The following is an 18,826-nucleotide window of genomic DNA, read 5'->3' as shown; positions in this document are numbered from 1 at the left end:
AAAAGGGAATGTGGATGAAAATTTTGAGAAGATTGCAAGGATATAGGAAAAGTGGGGTGAGTGGTACTGACTGGTTTATCCTTTAACCGGCTGATGCAAATTTGATGCACTGAATAGCTGTGCTGTACGTGATTATGTTGAAGTTTCTGGCTATTGTGTAGTTCACAGATATATGTTGACTGCACAGCCACATAATCACTGTGGCAACAACAGCAGGCCAGAGGCTGGGTATTCTGTGGCAAGTAACCCGCCACCTGACTCCCCAAAGTCGGTCCACCGTCTACATGGCATATGTCAGGAGAGTAACAATATATTCTTCACTTGATGAGTACTACTCTGATAACACTCAAAAAGCATGACACTAGCCAGAGCAAAGCAGTCCCCTTGATTGGCACCTCACCATGAGTGCAGTACTGGTGGCCTGAAATTTCAGTCTGCAGCAACATGCTGACGCTTAGCCAGCACTTCCAAACTCACTGAAAAGAGTAAGGCCATTCCACCTTTCAGTTCCCATCCAAGTCATGCACCACCCTTCACTGTCACTGGGTCATTTTCCGAGGAAATTAATGGATCTCTATTTCTCTCCTTTAAATAATATCAAATAAAGTACCTGTAACTGAAAGGGAGGAGGCTGGATCTCAGAACAAGACCAAGACTCAGTGTCACTGTTACTGGTTGCAGGAGCTGCATCCTCCACAGCTGCTGCCTCCCTGACCCTGGGAAAAACCATCTCCTCAAGAGTCGTACCGCCGATAGCCGTAGCCGCTGCCTCCCGATTTCTTCTCATGGTCCACCCAGATCTGTCGCCCTTTTGAGGGATTTTCCGCTCATTGCATCGAATGCATCCCTGGAGTTTTTGCAAGTGATGAAGGCGAAACTGTGGAATGTCACAGCTACAATTCTCAGGAGACAGTTATTCCCGAAGCCAGGAAGGCAGCAGCTATGGAGGACACAGCTGCTCCACCCAGTGGCATTGAGTCCTGTTCCGACATCCAATCTCCTCCCTTTCAGTTACAGGTACTTATTGTTTGTGGTACAGATGGAGATCTGTTAATTTCTCAGCCTCGTGTTTCTCCAGCTAGGTTACGATTGGCCAATTTGTCCCCGTTCATGTACCATAACGAGAGGCTGATGGCTGCTGATCCATCCAGGGTGAATAATACTGGTTTTAAGGAACATCTTTTTTCACGGAATGAACCTAGGCCCCAACCTATTCCGTAAAAATGGGATTTGCCTGTACATTTGTTTGCTGCAGACAGTATTGTTTCCTAGAGTAGCCTCAGAAAATGTTAGTAAAGATGCCATTTTCTTTAAACTCCAGTCAGGTTTCCACTCCTCCCAGAGTATCAGAATAACTCTTTATCAAAGCCACAATCACATCTAATATACCTGTGACTAAAGTAAACTATCCATCTCGTCTTCTCAACCTTCCTGCAGCCATTGACGCCATTAATCACCACATTCTCCTCTCGAGCCTCTCCACTATCGTCCAGTTGGGTGGGGCTGCACTTGGCTGTTTTCAATCTTATCCAGCCAATCATAGCCAAAGAATTACCTGCCATGGCTTCTCTTCCAGCCTCTACACGGTTGGCTGTGGTGTCCCCCAAGAATCTATCCTCGCCCCTTCCTATTTATCATTTGAAAGCTGTTCCTGGGCAACACTGGGTGGCACAGTGGTTAGCACTGCTGCATCACAGCCCCAGGGATCCGGTTTCAATCCCGGCCTTTGTCTGTGGAGTTTGCACATTCTCCCCGTGTCTGGGTTGGTTTCCTCCGGTGCTCCGGTTTCCCCTCTCAGTCCAAAGATCTGCAGGTTGGGTGGATTGGCCATTATAAATTGCCCCTTAGTGTCCAGGTTCAGGGTTACTGTGATAGGGCGGGGTGGACGTGGAGTGTAAATGAGTATTCATTCGAAGGGTCGGTGCAGACTCGATGGGCCGAATGGCCTCCTACACCGAAGGGATTTTATGAACATCTGTAAGCAATGTTCGTTTTCACATGTATGTTGATGACATTCCACATGATCTAATCACCACCCCCGTCGACTCCCCCACTTTCTCTAAATTTCCAGACTCTTTGTCCCATATTCAGAAATATCGATGAACAGAAATTTGCCCCAGTTAACCTTTGGGAAGAACCAAACTATTGGCCAGGATTTGAAAATGATGGTGTGGGCGCAAAATCCCCGAGAGGCCAAAACCGAGAATCTTGCGGGCGAGATCTTGCACTGCGATCATCCACAGCCTCCGCTATTGACGAAATGAGATTGTGGCACGGTGGCGCAGTGGTTTGCATTGCTGCCTATGGTGCTGAGGACCTGGGTTCGTACCTGGCCCTGGGTCGCTGTCTGTGTGCAGTTTGCACATTCTACCCGTGTCTGCGTGGGTTTCACCCCCACAACCCAAAAATGTGTGGGCTGGGTGGAATACATTTAAAACCCATTAGCAGGCTTGTCCGCCACACATTGGGATTTCCTCTCCACGTTGGCAAGGTGCAATGTAAACCAGGTGATGAGACCACACCCACAGGTAAGTACAGCCTTACTGTACAGGGGTGGAGGAGAAGGACCATACACTGGCAGTGCCTGAACACTGCCCCCTGGGGAAGTACTGGGCTGGCTCTTCCTCTGGAGAACTCCATATCCGTGACCGGGGCGGGGAATTCCCCATGTCAGTGGTGTGGGGGTAGGGGTTCCCCCCATGTCAGCAGGGGTTGGGGGAAGGGGGTTCTCAGTTTTCGTGGGGGTTCTGTAGGGCTCCTTTTGAAAGTTGTCTCACTGCTGGTAAATATCGCAAGAAAAGCCAGCGTGCTGCAGACTGCTTTTCTCACCTGAACCAACACTGCAATTTAAAAAAAAATAGAAAATTCTACCCACCATGTTTGGCCCCCAGTACAACCCAGTCACCAACTCCAGACTACACTGACAGCTGCTTGAGCGTAATCTAGACTATTTATAACCTTGTTGTCATGCTTCACCTTGACATGTTCTTCCAACTACACATTTGCACCCTCACTTCGTCCACTTATTTCCATCTTTGTATCGTCACCTAACTGCATCCCTGCCTCAGCTCACCTGCTGCTGAAATCCTTGAGAATTTATTGGTTGCCTCTAGATTTGATGATTGCAGTTCACCGCTGGGTGACTTCCTGCTTTTTAATCCTCTGTAAACATGAGATAATCCAAAACTTTGCTGCCCATGTCTTCTCCCATGACAATTCCTGTTATCCATCACCACTGTGCTCGCTGACCTACATTGGCTTCCAGTTAAGCAACAAGTCGATTTTTAAATTCACATCCGCGTTTTCATCTCTCCTTGCCTCAATCTTCCCTGTCTCTGTAATCTGCTGCAGTCCCATAGCTTTCCCAAGATATCTGCACTTTAATTCTGGCTCCTTGAGCATTCCTGATTTTCATTGCTCCATCATTGGTCACTGTGCCCTCAGATGCCAGGCGCTAAATCCTGAAATTCCCTTCCTAAAGCCCACCGCCCCTCTACCTCTCTCTCCTCCATTAACAGATGCCTTAAACGTACCTTATCTGAGCATTTCTTCGGTAGCTCGGTATCAAATTTTACTTTGCCCATGAAACACTTTGGGACATCTTATGACATTAAAGAGGCTGTACAAATACATGCTGGCTGCTGTTGCTGCTTTTCCACCTGAAGAATGATACATGACAATACAGTCTCCCGAGCACTTAGTTTTTAGATTGCATAGGAAACGAAATCAACTGAAGAATAATCATCATCAAAATTCAACTTGTTCTTGAGAGGCAATGATTATCGTGGAACACTGACAGCTGCTCAGTTAATTCCAGCTGATTGTCAGCTGAAGTTGAGCAAAGTGTGTGCAGGATTCTAACCTGCAGTTTAAGCACTTTGAGGCAATACAAGAAGGCCAATTTGATTCAACCTTGATGTGAACATGTGGTATGGATGCCCATGGAGACAAATAACAGAATTCAAGTCTGCTGTGGGGATCCACACTTTGCCTTTATACTGAATTAAGATATTCTGCATTCTGACAAATACTTGTAACTAAAGAATTGAACCGGGTGTTTACTCCTGTATTGGATTTTAACAGATCTAGACACTATTCATTTACTTTGGTTTAAAAATTTGACCTATTTTGGTGGTATGATTCTTAAAATAAAGTCAATTCTATATGTTTAACGAGTTGCAATCAATCTGCAAGATTGCAAATCAATTTTATCTGCAAGATGGTGTATGATCTGGGGGATTGAGAGATTAGAGGGAAGTGAAACTTCTTGTCCAATTTTAATTCACGTTTTGTTGCTTAAGATAATGATCAAGTTCAAACATACATGTTTGTCAGGGGCTGGTTTAGCACATTGGGCTGAATCGCTGGCTTGTAATGCAGAACAATGCCAGCAGCGCGGGTTCAATTTCCGTACCAACCTCCCTGAACAGGCGCTGGAATGTGGCGACTAGGAGCTTTTCACAGTAGCTTCATTGAAGCCTACTCGTGACAATAAGTGATTATTGTTATTTTCCTGAAAGTGTTGTTTCAGGGTATAATTTTACTTTTCTGCATCTGTGTTTTCTTTTGTTCAAATTTTTCCAATTAAGGGCAATTTAGTGTGGCCAATCCACCTGCCCTGCACATCTTTGGGTTGTGGGGGAGAGTGAGATCCATGCAGACACGGGGACAATGTGCAAACTCCACACGGACAATGGGCCGGGATGGAACCAGGGTCCTCAGCACAGTGAGGCAGCAGTGCTAACCACTGCGCCACCGTGCCACCAGCACGTTTTCTAACTGTTTTTCATAACTAATTTCTTCCAGTTCAAAAGGTGAAGCGGGTGTAGGTCTTTTGTTAATCATTTTATTGAAGTAGCTCTTAAATTAGCCACAGGAAATGTGCAAGTAACACACGGGCGGGGGCGGGGGTGTTGTCCCCAGGCTGTCATGAACCACTGAGTGGTCGGGCTTTGGGTTCGGTGGTGTCCTGGCGGTCCTCCTGCTGCCTGGGCGTCTTTGTGCTGCCAGGCTTGCACCTTTGCACTGCCAGCTGGGCACCCTGGCGGTGCCACCATTATGCTGGTACAGGCACTGCCGGGCTGACGTTGCCCGGGTGCTAGATTGCCCGCGTCGGCGATCAGGCTCTGGGACCCCTTGGCCTTGTGAGGGGAGGCTCGAGAACTCCTAACGGGTGGGTTGGGGGGAGGATCCAATGGCCGCCGTGGGGAGCCCAAGTGGGTCGAGAGATCGGGGCATATTTTAAAATGCTGCACTGGTCTCTTCCTTTAAAAATGTTTTTTTTTTAATTCTTTGCAACCAATCGTATCGGGTGGGATTCTGCGGCGTGTTTCTCGGTGGCAGGAGGAGGTCCGTGTTGGCTCTTGGCAAGATCTTCCGGTTCCGCTGCTATCAATGGGATTTCTATTGATTCTACCCATGCCTCTGGGGAAACCCACCGATGCCGTGCGCCGTCAGTGGGACCAAAAGATCCTGTTGGCGTAAAGAGCCGGAAGGTCTCGCCCATTGACACTACAGTACAATATGAGACATTAATGACTATTTGTTTACCAGGAGGCAGGCATTTTCTCTCCGTTAGTCGCTGACTAAAGACTGTAACCCTATTAAACATCTCCGCAAACTTTATTATTGTGGTCACCAAGGCCAATTAGATTATTGAATAGAATATTATCATTCTTTTCATGTAGATGTCCCTTTTCTGGAGCTTCAATTTAAAATTGCCAAATTTAGCATGTTGGCGAAGTAATCAAAACAAAGAAATATTGTGTGGAAATTTTTAAATGTCAAAACGGAAGTAAATTGCAGAGTTTATTGACTGTGTGATTATGTCATGGCTGTTGTCAATTATGGTAACAGCTGCTTAAAATCAGAATAATATGTAAAACTGCAATGGGTGACTCGACTCCTCTGCAATGAATCGTTTTATTTATGAAAGATTTACTTTCGTAGATATCCACACCCATTCACAAATTCACAGCCAAACGTGGAAAGAATAAGAGGGCTTAATGAGTCTATTGAAGATGAATACAAGATTCCATCATCATATCCTGTGTCCATAGCTGCACAAACATCACATTCACAAACTGTGAAACCTCGTGCATCACGGTAAGTTTCCTCTTTAGGCTAGACTAGTTTTAATTTCATCGTATTATGAAGTAATTGTTAGTTCGCCTTTTCTGTAGGACAAAAACTAGCAATACATACTTGAAAAAAAATTTAAAAATTCTGTTGGATTATACCAAAGACTCAGTGAATACCCTATGCACTGTCTAGATTCGAGGGTAACCGGTTAATTATAGATTAGCGTTAATCTATTAATTTCAACAGTGGGTCACAAATCAGTTTAAATCTATATTTGTGTGGAAAGTAAAGCCAGGGAGGGATTCTCCATCCATTCATAGCAATGGGATTCTCCGGTCCCACCACAGTGAATGGGCGATTTGGCTGAGCACCAAATTCTCCATCCCCACTAACTGCAGTAGCAGGGCCAACTCGCTACTGAGAATCCTGGCCCACATTTTAAGCAGTTAGCATTTTTTTTTTCTTCAGTTTTCTCCCTTCCATTCTCATACTGGGCATGATGAAGCTTTGCTGAGGTATGATTCTGAGGGCCATTATTGCCTCGACCAAATGATCATTGTTCATGTTTGAACCTCGATAGTTGCTATCAGCTGATTATTTGATCACAGAAAACATCACAACCAACTGTGATACTTTCTTCAACTGAACTAGTGTCGTGGTTTCCTTTCCGTCATGCTTCAGTTTTTACCCACTAATTATCATAGTGGAAACTATGATATTATGTGGTTCTGGACATTCTTTACTTGGAGCACAAACTTGTTATCTTAATAGTCATCTCAATAGATTAATAGTTACTTCCCCTCAAACGCACTAAGAGGCTATTAGGCACAGCATCTCTGGGAGAGTAAATGTAATCTGGTTTAGCACACTGGGCTAAATCACTGGCTTTTAAAGCAGACCAAGGCAGGCCAGCAGCACGGTTCAATTCCCGTATCAGCCTCCCCGAACAGGCGCCGGAATATGGCGACTAGGGGCTTTTCACAGTAACTTCATTGAAGCCTACTTGTGACAATAGCGATTTTCATTTCATTTCATTTAATCTTTTTAATTAATTTAAAATGTCAATTATTAATCTGCCATGCAATTTGCATGGAATTTCTTTTCCATTTTGCTTAGTTCATTTTTGAATAATTGACAACCGTTGTTATCCTTTCACAATGGACATTATGTAATCGATGCTCACACTTCAAATTGGGTAGAAGACATTGATTTGCAATTTTGAAAGGAAATATTTTTGTTCGAATAAATTACAACTATATCAATGTGAAATGCATCAACAAAGTCTCTGCTTTGAAACAGAGAATTATCTAGCTATTATCTAGGCACCTGCCGTTTAGTTTTTCGCAGACATCCAGAGTTGTGCTTTCAATTTTTGTTGAGACTGGTGGTTTACTGGGAGATTTTTAACCATCAGTTGGCCATCAGTTTTGGTGAATATCAGGAATAATTGGGGTCGCAGTTGATTGCATGAGACTCTTATGTTGACAGAAGTGCCACCTGCATTATAGTAAAACAGCACATTTCATTTTTATATTGAATACTTAAAAGATTAGTCCCACAATTTGTATCAACAGGTCAAAAGATTAAAATGATTTTCTCTATGACATATGCACCATTGAAAGTTCTGGACAGCAGTACTTAAATATAAAACTTAGGGAGCTTCTTTATTTAATAATGATCTCTGACTATAGAACGGTTAAATCCAATTTGCTAAATGAATCTAACCTCTATTTGACTTTTCCTAAATTTCCTTGCCCTGTATCTGTGGTTCTACAGACTGCGGTCTGTTTAGTTCAAATCCCAGTCAAAAATGTATTTAAAACAGTGGGTGGAAAATCAGCATTCCATGTCCTTAAAATATTGCAACATAGGGCAAAAGGTAGATCTACGTTTTAAATCAAATACATTTTAATTACAGAGTGTATATAGCCAACTACAATTACAGAATGCTTTATAATATGAATATTTAAACGGCTTAATAAAACCTATTATTGGGTTTATTTTGGGATTATCTTTACATTTGAGATTGTCAGTATTGTAACTTAAATGATATTTGCAGAATGTTACCTCTGATTCTTGTCTGAATGACTGATGGAAAATGCACGCTTTATTTTGGAAGTCACCCATTTAGTTTTTATTATACAAGTAGACCAGACCAGGCAAGGATAGTAGATTTCCTTCCTTAAAGGACATTAGTGAACTGGCTGGATTTTTCCGACAATCAATGATAATTTTATGGTCACCATTACTGAGGCTAGTTTTCAATTGAAGATGTTTTTTGCGAGTGACTGAATTCAGCCAGCTGCCATGGTAGGATTTGAACACATGTCCTTGGAGCATTAGCCTGGGCCTCTGGATTGAGAGTTCAGTAATGTTACCACTGTACCACCACCTCCCCCTATCGGCTACTGATCCCCAATGTCTAACATTTTAAATCAGCCCTGTGTTTAAATTGAATTCTTGTCTCTTACTCCTTATTTCTGTAACTTTGTCCAATTTTATTTTTCATCTTGTTTAATTTTTCAGAGTATTTGAAAATGGGCAGTGTGCTAATGGAACACCCAATAACACGACAGAAGCAAAGAATCCTAAAGTGTTGGAAAAAGGCAAGATATGTTTGATTTTAACTTTTTAATATATATATTTTAAAAATAAATTTAGAGTACCCAATTATTTTTTCCAATTAAGGGGCAATTTAGCGTGGCCAATCCGCCTATCCTACACATCTTTGGGTTGTGGGGGCGAAACCCACGCAGACACGGGGAGAAACTTTTTAATATTAAATTATTTTAAACAAAAATTGAAATAAGCAAAAATATCAGCAATAGTAAAATAACAGAAAGCCGTTCAAGCACTGAGTACAGCTTATTTCAAAGTGATTTCTTGAAAATATGATCCATGTATTTGGTGCTATAGAGTGAAACATGTTCTGCTTAAAAAGGAAATGTTGCCACATTTTCTAAATTATTGCCAGTCATGTCGATGTCTGTTCCAGTGTAAGATATCAACATTTATCATCACAAGATAAATGGTAATTTTAAGAATAGATGAGAATTATATGTGACCATTTATAAACCTCCTCCAGCCCTACAAACATTGGCTAAATTCTCAACCATCTAGGCCTTTAACTCTGGAAATATCCTCACTAAAATTTCTCCACCTCTTCATTTAAGATGCTCCTTAAAACCTACCTCTTTGATCAAGCATTTTGTCACCTATCTTAATATCTCCTTGCATGTCTTGGTATCAAATTGTGTTGATATCTCTTTTTATTTTTCAAAATTTAAAATGCGTTATAATTGCAAGTTTTGTATTATTTATTGATGAGCTTATTTGTTACTTGGTGTCAATGGGTAATGCAACAGACCCCTTTGTCTGTTGACCTGTCAGTGATTTGTTACTGCCTACTTGAGCACACTCTAAAGTAAATAGAAAGGTTTCTTATTTTGATTCCCTGATCCAAGGAATTGCTCCTTTCTGATCCAAACACACTCTGATCATGACCACCTAGTTCCTCCACCAGTTCAGTTTAGATTATGGTTATAGGTAAGGGCTTCGGGTGGCCGGGTGGCGCAGTGGTTAACACTGCTGTCTCATGGCACCTAGGTCCCAGGTTCGATGCCGGCCTTGGGTCACTGTCCGTGTGGAGTTTGCACATTCTCCCCATGTCTGCGTGGGTCTTTCCCCTATAACCAAAAAGATGTGCAAGGTAGGTGGATTGGCCACGCTAAATTGCCCCTTAATTGGCAAAAAAATAATTGGATATTCTAAATTATTTTAAAAAGAAAAAAAAATAGATAAGGGCTTAATAATGTTACACTGATCATGACGAGATATTTATTTTCAGTATCTATGACCAGTGTGGATTTTTGTTTTCAAATTTTCTCAATAATTTGCATATTAGGGAATGTTGTTCTCTGACCATCTCAAAATCTTGTATCTATTAAATGAGTCTTATTATACAAGGTACAGTAGTTCCGACACCTGGGCTAGTGTGCGGTCAATTCCAGCCCCACGTGCCCTGGAGTCACAATACAAGTGAATTAACCAATAAGTGTTTGGTCCTTGGCTGCTCAATAATCACGGTCACCAGGTTTGTAAATATAAACACGATTACTGTTTATTTATAACAAGAACTGCAATGAGATATGCAGCAAATACCACACACACATGACAAACAGAGGGGTGGAAATGGGTAAAAATCATAAATGAAAGGAAGCTTATGGTTTTTGGCACACTTCTTCTCAGCAAGCTTGTATATTAAAGTCTTTGGTTTGCAGCCTGCAATGATCTTCTCTGTGGGTTAGAAATGCAGATCTCACTCTGGAGAAATATAGCAGGTTCTGGACTTTGCTTGCACAACCTGTAATGGTTCTCCTGTAAATAGATTCATCCAGACTCTCTACCAGTTCGGAATCACAGCCTTTCTGGAGTAAAAACAGACAGGTTCTTGTCTTTCTGCTGCCAGGAGTCAAAATGAACCCGTGGGACTCTGAAAAGCATTCCAGAAGGCTCAAATCCAATCAGCACCTGCTACTGGGCAGAGCACAGCCTTTTGGACCAATTCATTGGCCACCGGCCAAATAAATCGAACCACGTCCCAACCCATCTCTCTCACTGGTGTCAACCAGTCTGCAACTCCAGTTTAAACCAGCACAGCCTTCTGGATTCTTCCGCTTGAATTAAAGGTACAGGCTGCTTGCCTTAAAAAGACATGTCCATAAATCACCCATTGATCAAAAATTAACGGCACAAATAAAAGAAAGGGGAAAATAAGGGGATAAACAGGATGGACTCTTCCACTGTTCTTCAAAACATTAAATATTACTCTTTAAAAATGCATATGTGATGTGACAGTGTGACACAAAGCTATTTAAATTGCATTCTGTTTCCTGACTATAGTGTTGGAAATTTCAGCCAGAGCAATAGTTGAGATGTTACAATTGACGCTGCTAACTTTGGGCTAGAGTGTAAGAAAATCAACCAACATTCTGACTCTCGATTTCTGTACAAAACGTGCATTGAGTTGGATGTCTGACGATATAAGTAAGCTTAACAATGGTATTTTTCTAAGGCTGAATATTCTGCTTGCACTCACTTTGTAGGCTCCTGCATAAGGAATGGTCACTCGGGAGCTGCCACCATCTATAGAACTATAGCCCAATAAAATGCTGAACCTTTAGGAAATGAGGGATGGAAGTTAATATAAAATGGCAGGTTGCACTGAATGTTTCTGTAAGTGAGGTAAATATATTTCTGGTATTTTCAGATGATATTTTTGAGATGCCAATTGTTCCAGCTCCCATACCACCAGCTCGACTTCCAGCAAGAGACAACCAAAATCCCAGTTGCTCCTCTCTGAATAGAACACCCTCCGATTATGACCTTCTAGTTCCTCCAGGTACATGGTTTAGATGACCGTATACAAATAAGGGCTTAATATCATTACTTTGATTACAGCTACATACTTATTTTCAGCATGTAATGCAGGCAGTAAAATCAGATTGTTGGCTATTTTAATGTTATTGAATGAACCATTCTATTTAGTAAATGTCCCAGAAACAATTTCTCGTTCTATTGAAACTCTTTCTCTTGAGACTTATTTGGCTCAGTCTCTGAACCCATAGTTTGCTGATGGTTGTGCCGCTGGCTGGAGGACTTCTGCCAAAGCCGGAGGGTGGCCAGGAGGTGGGCTGCGAGATCGGAGTGGACGGGCACAGAACACCATTGCTGCAGCTGGCAGCCATGCAGCTGCACACGCTGCTACCAACTCACTGTGAACACGGGTGGTATTGGTGTTTCCCTCCCCAGGCCACCCCCTAGGTGCCTTCTGGCCCAGCGCAACCAGTGCCATCTTGTTGGCTGTGGTGAGTGTGTGTGTGGGGAGTGTAATGTGTATTTTGTCATCCTCCCGTGTATCAGTCATGGACCAGGCGAATACCGCACCGTTTTGCATTGGAACCAGTTGTGTTCCACGTGGCGCTGGTGCTAGCCCCTCCACAGTTGCTAAATCAATCCAGGTTCGAACATCGTTTTGATGTCATGAAAGTCCACAAATTCTACATTGGCGTCGACACTGGTCTCAGAATTAGACAATCCCACCCATATCTTTTCGGAAAGAAGGCAGGAGAATGGGTATAAGAAACACATCAGCCGTGATCAAATGGCAGAGCAGACCCGATGGGCCATAACTCTGCTCCTATATCTTATGGCCTTATAGTCCTGGCTGCAGGTGAATGTTTTGCTGTCTTGCCATAATAGTGATACTGGTAATTGTTGCTCACAATAAAGAATCTTGGTGAAAGAGCTTACACAGTCTGTGGGAAAAAATACAAGGTTTAAAGAAAATATTTTTTGAAAGGTTATAGCGAACTTGTATGCATCTCCTATCAGTTCCAAGATCAGATTAAAGCTTTCACCTCCACAAATGTTAGCTGTAAGGAGCCACTTACTTTGGCTCACTGTGCAAATTGAACACCTGTGTTTTGTTGAAAACTGTGCTGACTGTTAACTGCTCACCTCCAATTTTGCCCTTTGCAGATTTGTGGGAATCCTTTTGAATTTGAGGTTATTATTAATTTAAAAACTTTGTTGTGTCGGCTGTCACATGAGGCCTTTTAAGTTGTTCAGGTTTGTATGTCAGTGAGAACCCAGGTTTGGCTTAATTTGTTTTGTTTTTTTGCCAGCAGGTAATGCATTTGACAACCTTCCACCCTCGTTGCCTCCACCCCCACCGCCTGTACGGGTCAGCCTCCCTGATCTGCCCAGATCGTCCGGCTCAGGCAGCAGACCCACGTCTGGCCATGACCCGTTCCACTTCAGTGCAGGTAATCCAACTTTCTGTGGGTTCTGATTGGATTGTGTATATGGAGTAAAGGTGAGCTCCTGAATGTGGTTGTCTAAATATACCGAGAACGTTCAGGGTATATTGTTAGTTTATTGAGTCATATAACAGTTACCAGCAATCAGGGTTTTTTAATATTAAGTTCTTCAAGTTGACTTCCGGTGGCGTTTGCGAGCGTGTCGGCCGCATTGAAAGGAGCTCCCGCCAGTGGTCACGGTCTACAGCGCTTTCGGGGTTTCCCTGTTTTCTCTCTTCTCCCTCCCCCACCGGATTTTCGTCGGCTTTTGGGGCCGTCCCGGGCATCAAGCTGGGTCGGTTTGAGAACCGGCGAGGAACCCCACGCGAGTGTCGGGCAGCTGGAGCTGAGGCATCGGGCTCACGGCGCGCGGCATTTGGAGCAGCGGGGGGCGGAGCCAAACTGAGGATGAGGCGGCAGGCCCGAAGCCAGGGTGCGATGTAGTGGAGATGTTCCACATCCTAGAATTTTTTTTTTCAAGAAGTCTGAAGTTCCTGGGGAATTTGTAAGGAATATAAAAAAGGAAAAGAAAAAAGATTTTTTTTTGAAGGAGGAATTTTTAAAAAAGATTGAAGAAAGTTCTTCAAGTTGTGCAGTTTGTTTAGTCCTCTTAAAATTATTTTAATATATGGTGTTAACACAGAGGGAGTGAACATCATGTGCAATCATCAGGCACGAAATAATTGAAAGTGTTGGGGATAATTGGACTAGAGCACATATATAATTCAGTCGCCATTTTTAAATGTTGCATTTTGTCTTTATATTTCATCATCAATTTGTGTCCGCATTTGGAAGCCAGTTATGTTAACTGGTACCGCTTTAATTATACCCTAATCAGTGGTTCCGAACCTTTTTCAATACCACGGCAATGAAAGGAACAATTTCACGGTGCATCCACTTGGATTCTAGTGAACATGCTTTATTTAAAGCCCCGCTTCCCCCTCTAAAATTTCACTATTTACAGCTGGTTCTTCTTGCTGAAGTCTCACATTTGCACCTCAGCCTGCCTGCTGAAATCTGCCGTACAGACCCACTGTACTCCCACAAATCTGCTGTACAGACCCGCTCTCCCTGCTGAAATCTGCTGTACAGACCCACTGTACTTCCACAAATCTGCTGTTCAGACCCACACTCCCTGCTGTACAGACCCACTCTCGCTGCTGAAATCTGCTGTACAGACCCGCTGCCTCTGCTGAAATCTGCTGCACAGACCCGCTCTCCCTGCTGAAATCTGCTGCACAGACCCACTGTACTCCCACAAATCTGCTGTACAGACCCGCTCTCCCTGCTGAAATCTGCTGTACAGACCCACTGCCTCTGCTGAAATCTGCTGTACAGACCCACACTCCCAGCTGTAATCTGCTGCACAGCCTCGCTCTCCCTGCTGTAATCTGCTGCACAGCCTCGCTCTCCCTGCTGAAATCTGCTGCACAGACCCACACTCCCAGCTGTAATCTGCTGCACAGCCTCGCTCTCCCTGCTGTAATCTGCTGCACAGCCTCGCTCTCCCTGCTGTAATCTGCTGCACAGCCTCGCTCTCCCTGCTGAAACCTGCTGCACAGACCCACACTCCCAGCTGTAATCTGCTGCACAGCCTCGCTCTCCCTGCTGTAATCTGCTGCACAGCCTCGCTCTCCCTGCTGTAATCTGCTGCACAGACCCACATTCCCTGCTGAAATCTGCTGCACTGCCCCGCTCTCCCTGCTGTAATCTGCTGCACAGACCCGCACTCCCTGCTGAAATCTGCTGCACAGACCCACACTCCCTGCTGAAATCTGCTGCACAGACCCACACTCCCTGCTGAAATCTGCTGCACAGACCCGCTCTCCCTGCTGAAATCTGCTGCACAGACCCGCTCTCCCTGCTGAAATCTGCTGCACAGACCCGCTCTCCCTGCTGAAATCTGCTGCACAGACCCGCTCTCCCTGCTGAAATCTGCTGCACAGACCCGCTCTCCCTGCTGAAATCTGCTGCACAGACCCGCTCTCCCTGCTGAAATCTGCTGCACAGCCCCTCTCTCCCTGCTGAAATCTGCTGCACAGACCAACTCTCCCTGCTGTAATCTGCTACACAGACCCACACTCTCTGCTGTACAGACCCACTCTCTCTGCTGAAATCTGCTGCACATTCAACTCTCCCTGCTGAAATCTGCTGCACAGACCAACTCTCCCTGCTGAAATCTGCTGCACAGACCCATTCTCCCTGCTGAAATCTGCTGTACAGACCCATTCTCCCTGCTGAAATCTGCTGCACAGACCCATTCTCCCTGCTGAAATCTGCTGTACAGACCCATTCTCCCTGCTGAAATCTGCTGTACAGACCCATTCTCCCTGCTGAAATCTGCTGTACAGACCCACACTCCCTGCTGTACAGACCCCATCCCCCTGCTGAAATCTGCTGTACAGACCCACACTCCCTGCTGTACAGACCCCCTCCCCCTGCTGAAATCTGCTGTGCAGACGCGCGCTCCCTGCTGAAATCTGCTGTACAAACCCGCTCCCCCTGCAGAAATCTGCTGTAAAGACCCACACTCCCTGCTGTACAGACCCCCTCCCCCTGCTGAAATCTGCTGTGCAGACGCGCGCTCCCTGCTGAAATCTGCTGTACAAACCCGCTCCCCCTGCAGAAATCTGCTGTACAGACCCACACTCCCTGCTGAAATCTGCTGCACACACCCACACTCCCTGCTGAAATCTGCTGCACAGACCCATTATCCCTGCTGAAATCTGCTGTACACACCCACACTCCCTGCTGAAATCTGCTGTACAGATCCACACTCCCTGCTGAAATCTGCTGCACAGACCCGCTCTCCCTGCTGAAATCTGCTGTACAGACCCGCTCTCCCTGCTGAAATCTGCTGTACAGACCCACACTCCCTGCTGTACAGACCCCATCCCCCTGCTGAAATCTGCCGTACAGACTCACTCACCCTGCTGAAATCTGCTGTACAGACCCACTCCCCCTGCAGAAATCTGCTGTACATACCCACACTCCCTGCTGAAATCTGCTATACAGACCCACACTCCCTGCTGAAATCTGCTGTACAGACCTGCTCTCCCTGCTGAAATCTGCTGCACAGACCCATTCTCCCTGCTGAAATCTGCGGTACAGACCCACACTCCCTGCTGTACAGACCCCATCCCCCTGCTGAAATCTGCTGTACAGACCCACACTCCCTGCTGTACAGACTCACTCCCCCTGCTGAAATCTGCTGTACAGACCCACTCCCCCTGCAGAAATCTGCTGTACATACCCACACTCCCTGCTGAAATCTGCTGTACAGACCCACACTCCCTGCTGAAATCTGCTGTATAGACCCACTCTCCCTGCTGAAATCTGCTGTACAGACCCACACTCCCTGCTGAAATCTGCTGTACAGATCCGCTCTCCCTGCTGAAATCTGCTGTACAGACCACATCCCCCTGCTGAAATCTGCGGCACAGACCAACTCTCCCTGCTGAAATCTGCTGCACAGACCCACTCTCCCTGCTGAAATCTGCTGCACAGACCCACTCTCCCTGCTGAAATCTGCTGTACAGATCCGCTCTCCCTGCTGAAATCTGCTGCACAGACCAACTCTCCCTGCTGAAATCTGCTGCACAGACCAACTCTCCCTGCTGAAATCTGCTGCACATTCAACTCTCCCTGCTGAAATCTGCTGTACAGACCCGCTCTCCCTGCTGAAATCTGCTGTACACACCCACACTCCCTGCTGAAATCTGCTGTACAGATCCACACTCCCTGCTGCACAGACCCGCTCTCCCTGCTGAAATCTGCTGCACAGACCCGCTCTCCCTGCTGAAATCTGCTGCACAGACCCGCTCTCCCTGCTGAAATCTGCTGCACAGACCCGCTCTCCCTGCTGAAATCTGCTGCACAGCCCCTCTCTCCCTGCTGAAATCTGCTGCACAGACCAACTCTCCCTGCTGTAATCTGCTACACAGACCCACACTCTCTGCTGTACAGACCCGCTCTCCCTGCTGAAATCTGCTGCACATTCAACTCTCCCTGCTGAAATCTGCTGCACAGACCAACTCTCCCTGCTGAAATCTGCTGCACAGACCCATTCTCCCTGCTGAAATCTGCTGTACAGACCCATTCTCCCTGCTGAAATCTGCTGCACAGACCCATTCTCCCTGCTGAAATCTGCTGTACAGACCCATTCTCCCTGCTGAAATCTGCTGTACAGACCCATTCTCCCTGCTGAAATCTGCTGTACAGACCCACACTCCTGCTGTACAGACCCCATCCCCCTGCTGAAATCTGCTGTACAGACCCCCTCCCCCTGCTGAAATCTGCTGTGCAGACGCGCGCTCCCTGCTGAAATCTGCTGTACAAACCCGCTCCCCCTGCAGAAATCTGCTGTAAAGACCCACACTCCCTGCTGTACAGACCCCCTCCCCCTGCTGAAATCTGCTGTGCAGACGCGCGCTCCCTGCTGAAATCTGCTGTACAAACCCGCTCCCCCTGCAGAAATCTGCTGTACAGACCCACACTCCCTGCTGAAATCTGCTGCACACACCCACACTCCCTGCTGAAATCTGCTGCACAGACCCATTATCCCTGCTGAAATCTGCTGCACAGACCCAGTCTCCCTGCTGAAATCTGCTGTACAGACCCGCTCTCCCTGCTGAAATCTGCTGTACAGACCCACACTCCCTGCTGTACAGACCCCATCCCCCTGCTGAAATCTGCTGTACAGACCCACACTCCCTGCTGTACAGACCCCATCCCCCTGCTGAAATCTGCCGTACAGACTCACTCACCCTGCTGAAATCTGCTGTACAGACCCACTCCCCCTGCAGAAATCTGCTGTACATACCCACACTCCCTGCTGAAATCTGCTGTACAGACCTGCTCTCCCTGCTGAAATCTGCTGTACAGACCTGCTCTCCCTGCTGAAATCTGCTGCACAGACCCATTCTCCCTGCTGAAATCTGCGGTACAGACCCACACTCCCTGCTGTACAGACCCCATCCCCCTGCTGAAATCTGCTGTACAGACCCACACTCCCTGCTGTACAGACTCACTCCCCCTGCTGAAATCTGCTGTACAGACCCACTCCCCCTGCAGAAATCTGCTGTACATACCCACACTCCCTGCTGAAATCTGCTGTACAGACCCACACTCCCTGCTGAAATCTGCTGTATAGACCCACTCTCCCTGCTGAAATCTGCTGTACAGACCCACACTCTCTGCTGAAATCTGCTGTACAGATCCGCTCTCCCTGCTGAAATCTGCTGTACAGACCACATCCCCCTGCTGAAATCTGCGGCACAGACCCACTCTCCCTGCTGAAATCTGCTGCACAGACCCACTCTCCCTGCTGAAATCTGCTGCACAGACCAACTCTCCCTGCTGAAATCTGCTGCACAGACCAACTCTCCCTGCTGAAATCTGCTGCACATTCAACTCTCCCTGCTGAAATCTGCTGTACAGACCCGCTCTCCCTGCTGAAATCTGCTGTACACACCCACACTCCCTGCTGAAATCTGCTGTACAGATCCACACTCCCTGCTGTACAGACCCCATCTCCCTGCTGAAATCTGCTGCACAGACCCATTCTCCCTGCTGAAATCTGCTGCACAGACCCACTCTCCCTGCTGAAATCTGCAGCACAGACCCACTCTCCCTGCTGAAATCTGCTGTACAGACCCGCTCTCCCTGCTGAAATCTGCTGCACAGACCAACTCTCCCTGCTGTAATCTGCTACACAGACCCACACTCTCTGCTGTACAGACCCGCTCTCCCTGCTGAAATCTGCTGTACACACCCACACTCCCTGCTGAAATCTGCTGTACAGATCCACACTCCCTGCTGCACAGACCCGCTCTCCCTGCTGAAATCTGCTGCACAGACCCGCTCTCCCTGCTGAAATCTGCTGC

The 18,826-nt window shown here is 46.0% G+C and overlaps 1 protein-coding gene across 5 annotated transcripts in view; it reads left to right on the top strand.

Annotated features, from left to right (window-relative positions):
* cblb (Cbl proto-oncogene B, E3 ubiquitin protein ligase) overlaps positions 1–18,826 on the top strand; it is a 238,651-nt gene that overhangs the window by 194,772 nt on the left and 25,053 nt on the right. For 3 of the 5 annotated variants that reach the window (XM_038801840.1, XM_038801836.1, XM_038801838.1), the window contains 4 exons: positions 5,950–6,105; positions 8,608–8,687; positions 11,351–11,482; positions 12,768–12,908. In XM_038801840.1, the coding sequence (XP_038657768.1) occupies positions 5,950–6,105; positions 8,608–8,687; positions 11,351–11,482; positions 12,768–12,908 (509 nt within the window). The remainder of the gene's footprint in view (positions 1–5,949; positions 6,106–8,607; positions 8,688–11,350; positions 11,483–12,767; positions 12,909–18,826) is intronic. The other 2 variants (XM_038801837.1, XM_038801839.1) reach the window with 1 other exon arrangement.

The sequence above is a fragment of the Scyliorhinus canicula genome, chromosome 7 (assembly GCF_902713615.1).
Source record: "Scyliorhinus canicula chromosome 7, sScyCan1.1, whole genome shotgun sequence".
Lineage (NCBI taxonomy): Eukaryota > Metazoa > Chordata > Chondrichthyes > Carcharhiniformes > Scyliorhinidae > Scyliorhinus > Scyliorhinus canicula.
The sequence above is the reverse complement of the archived record's forward strand: the minus strand, read 5'-3'. Positions and strand labels throughout refer to the sequence as shown.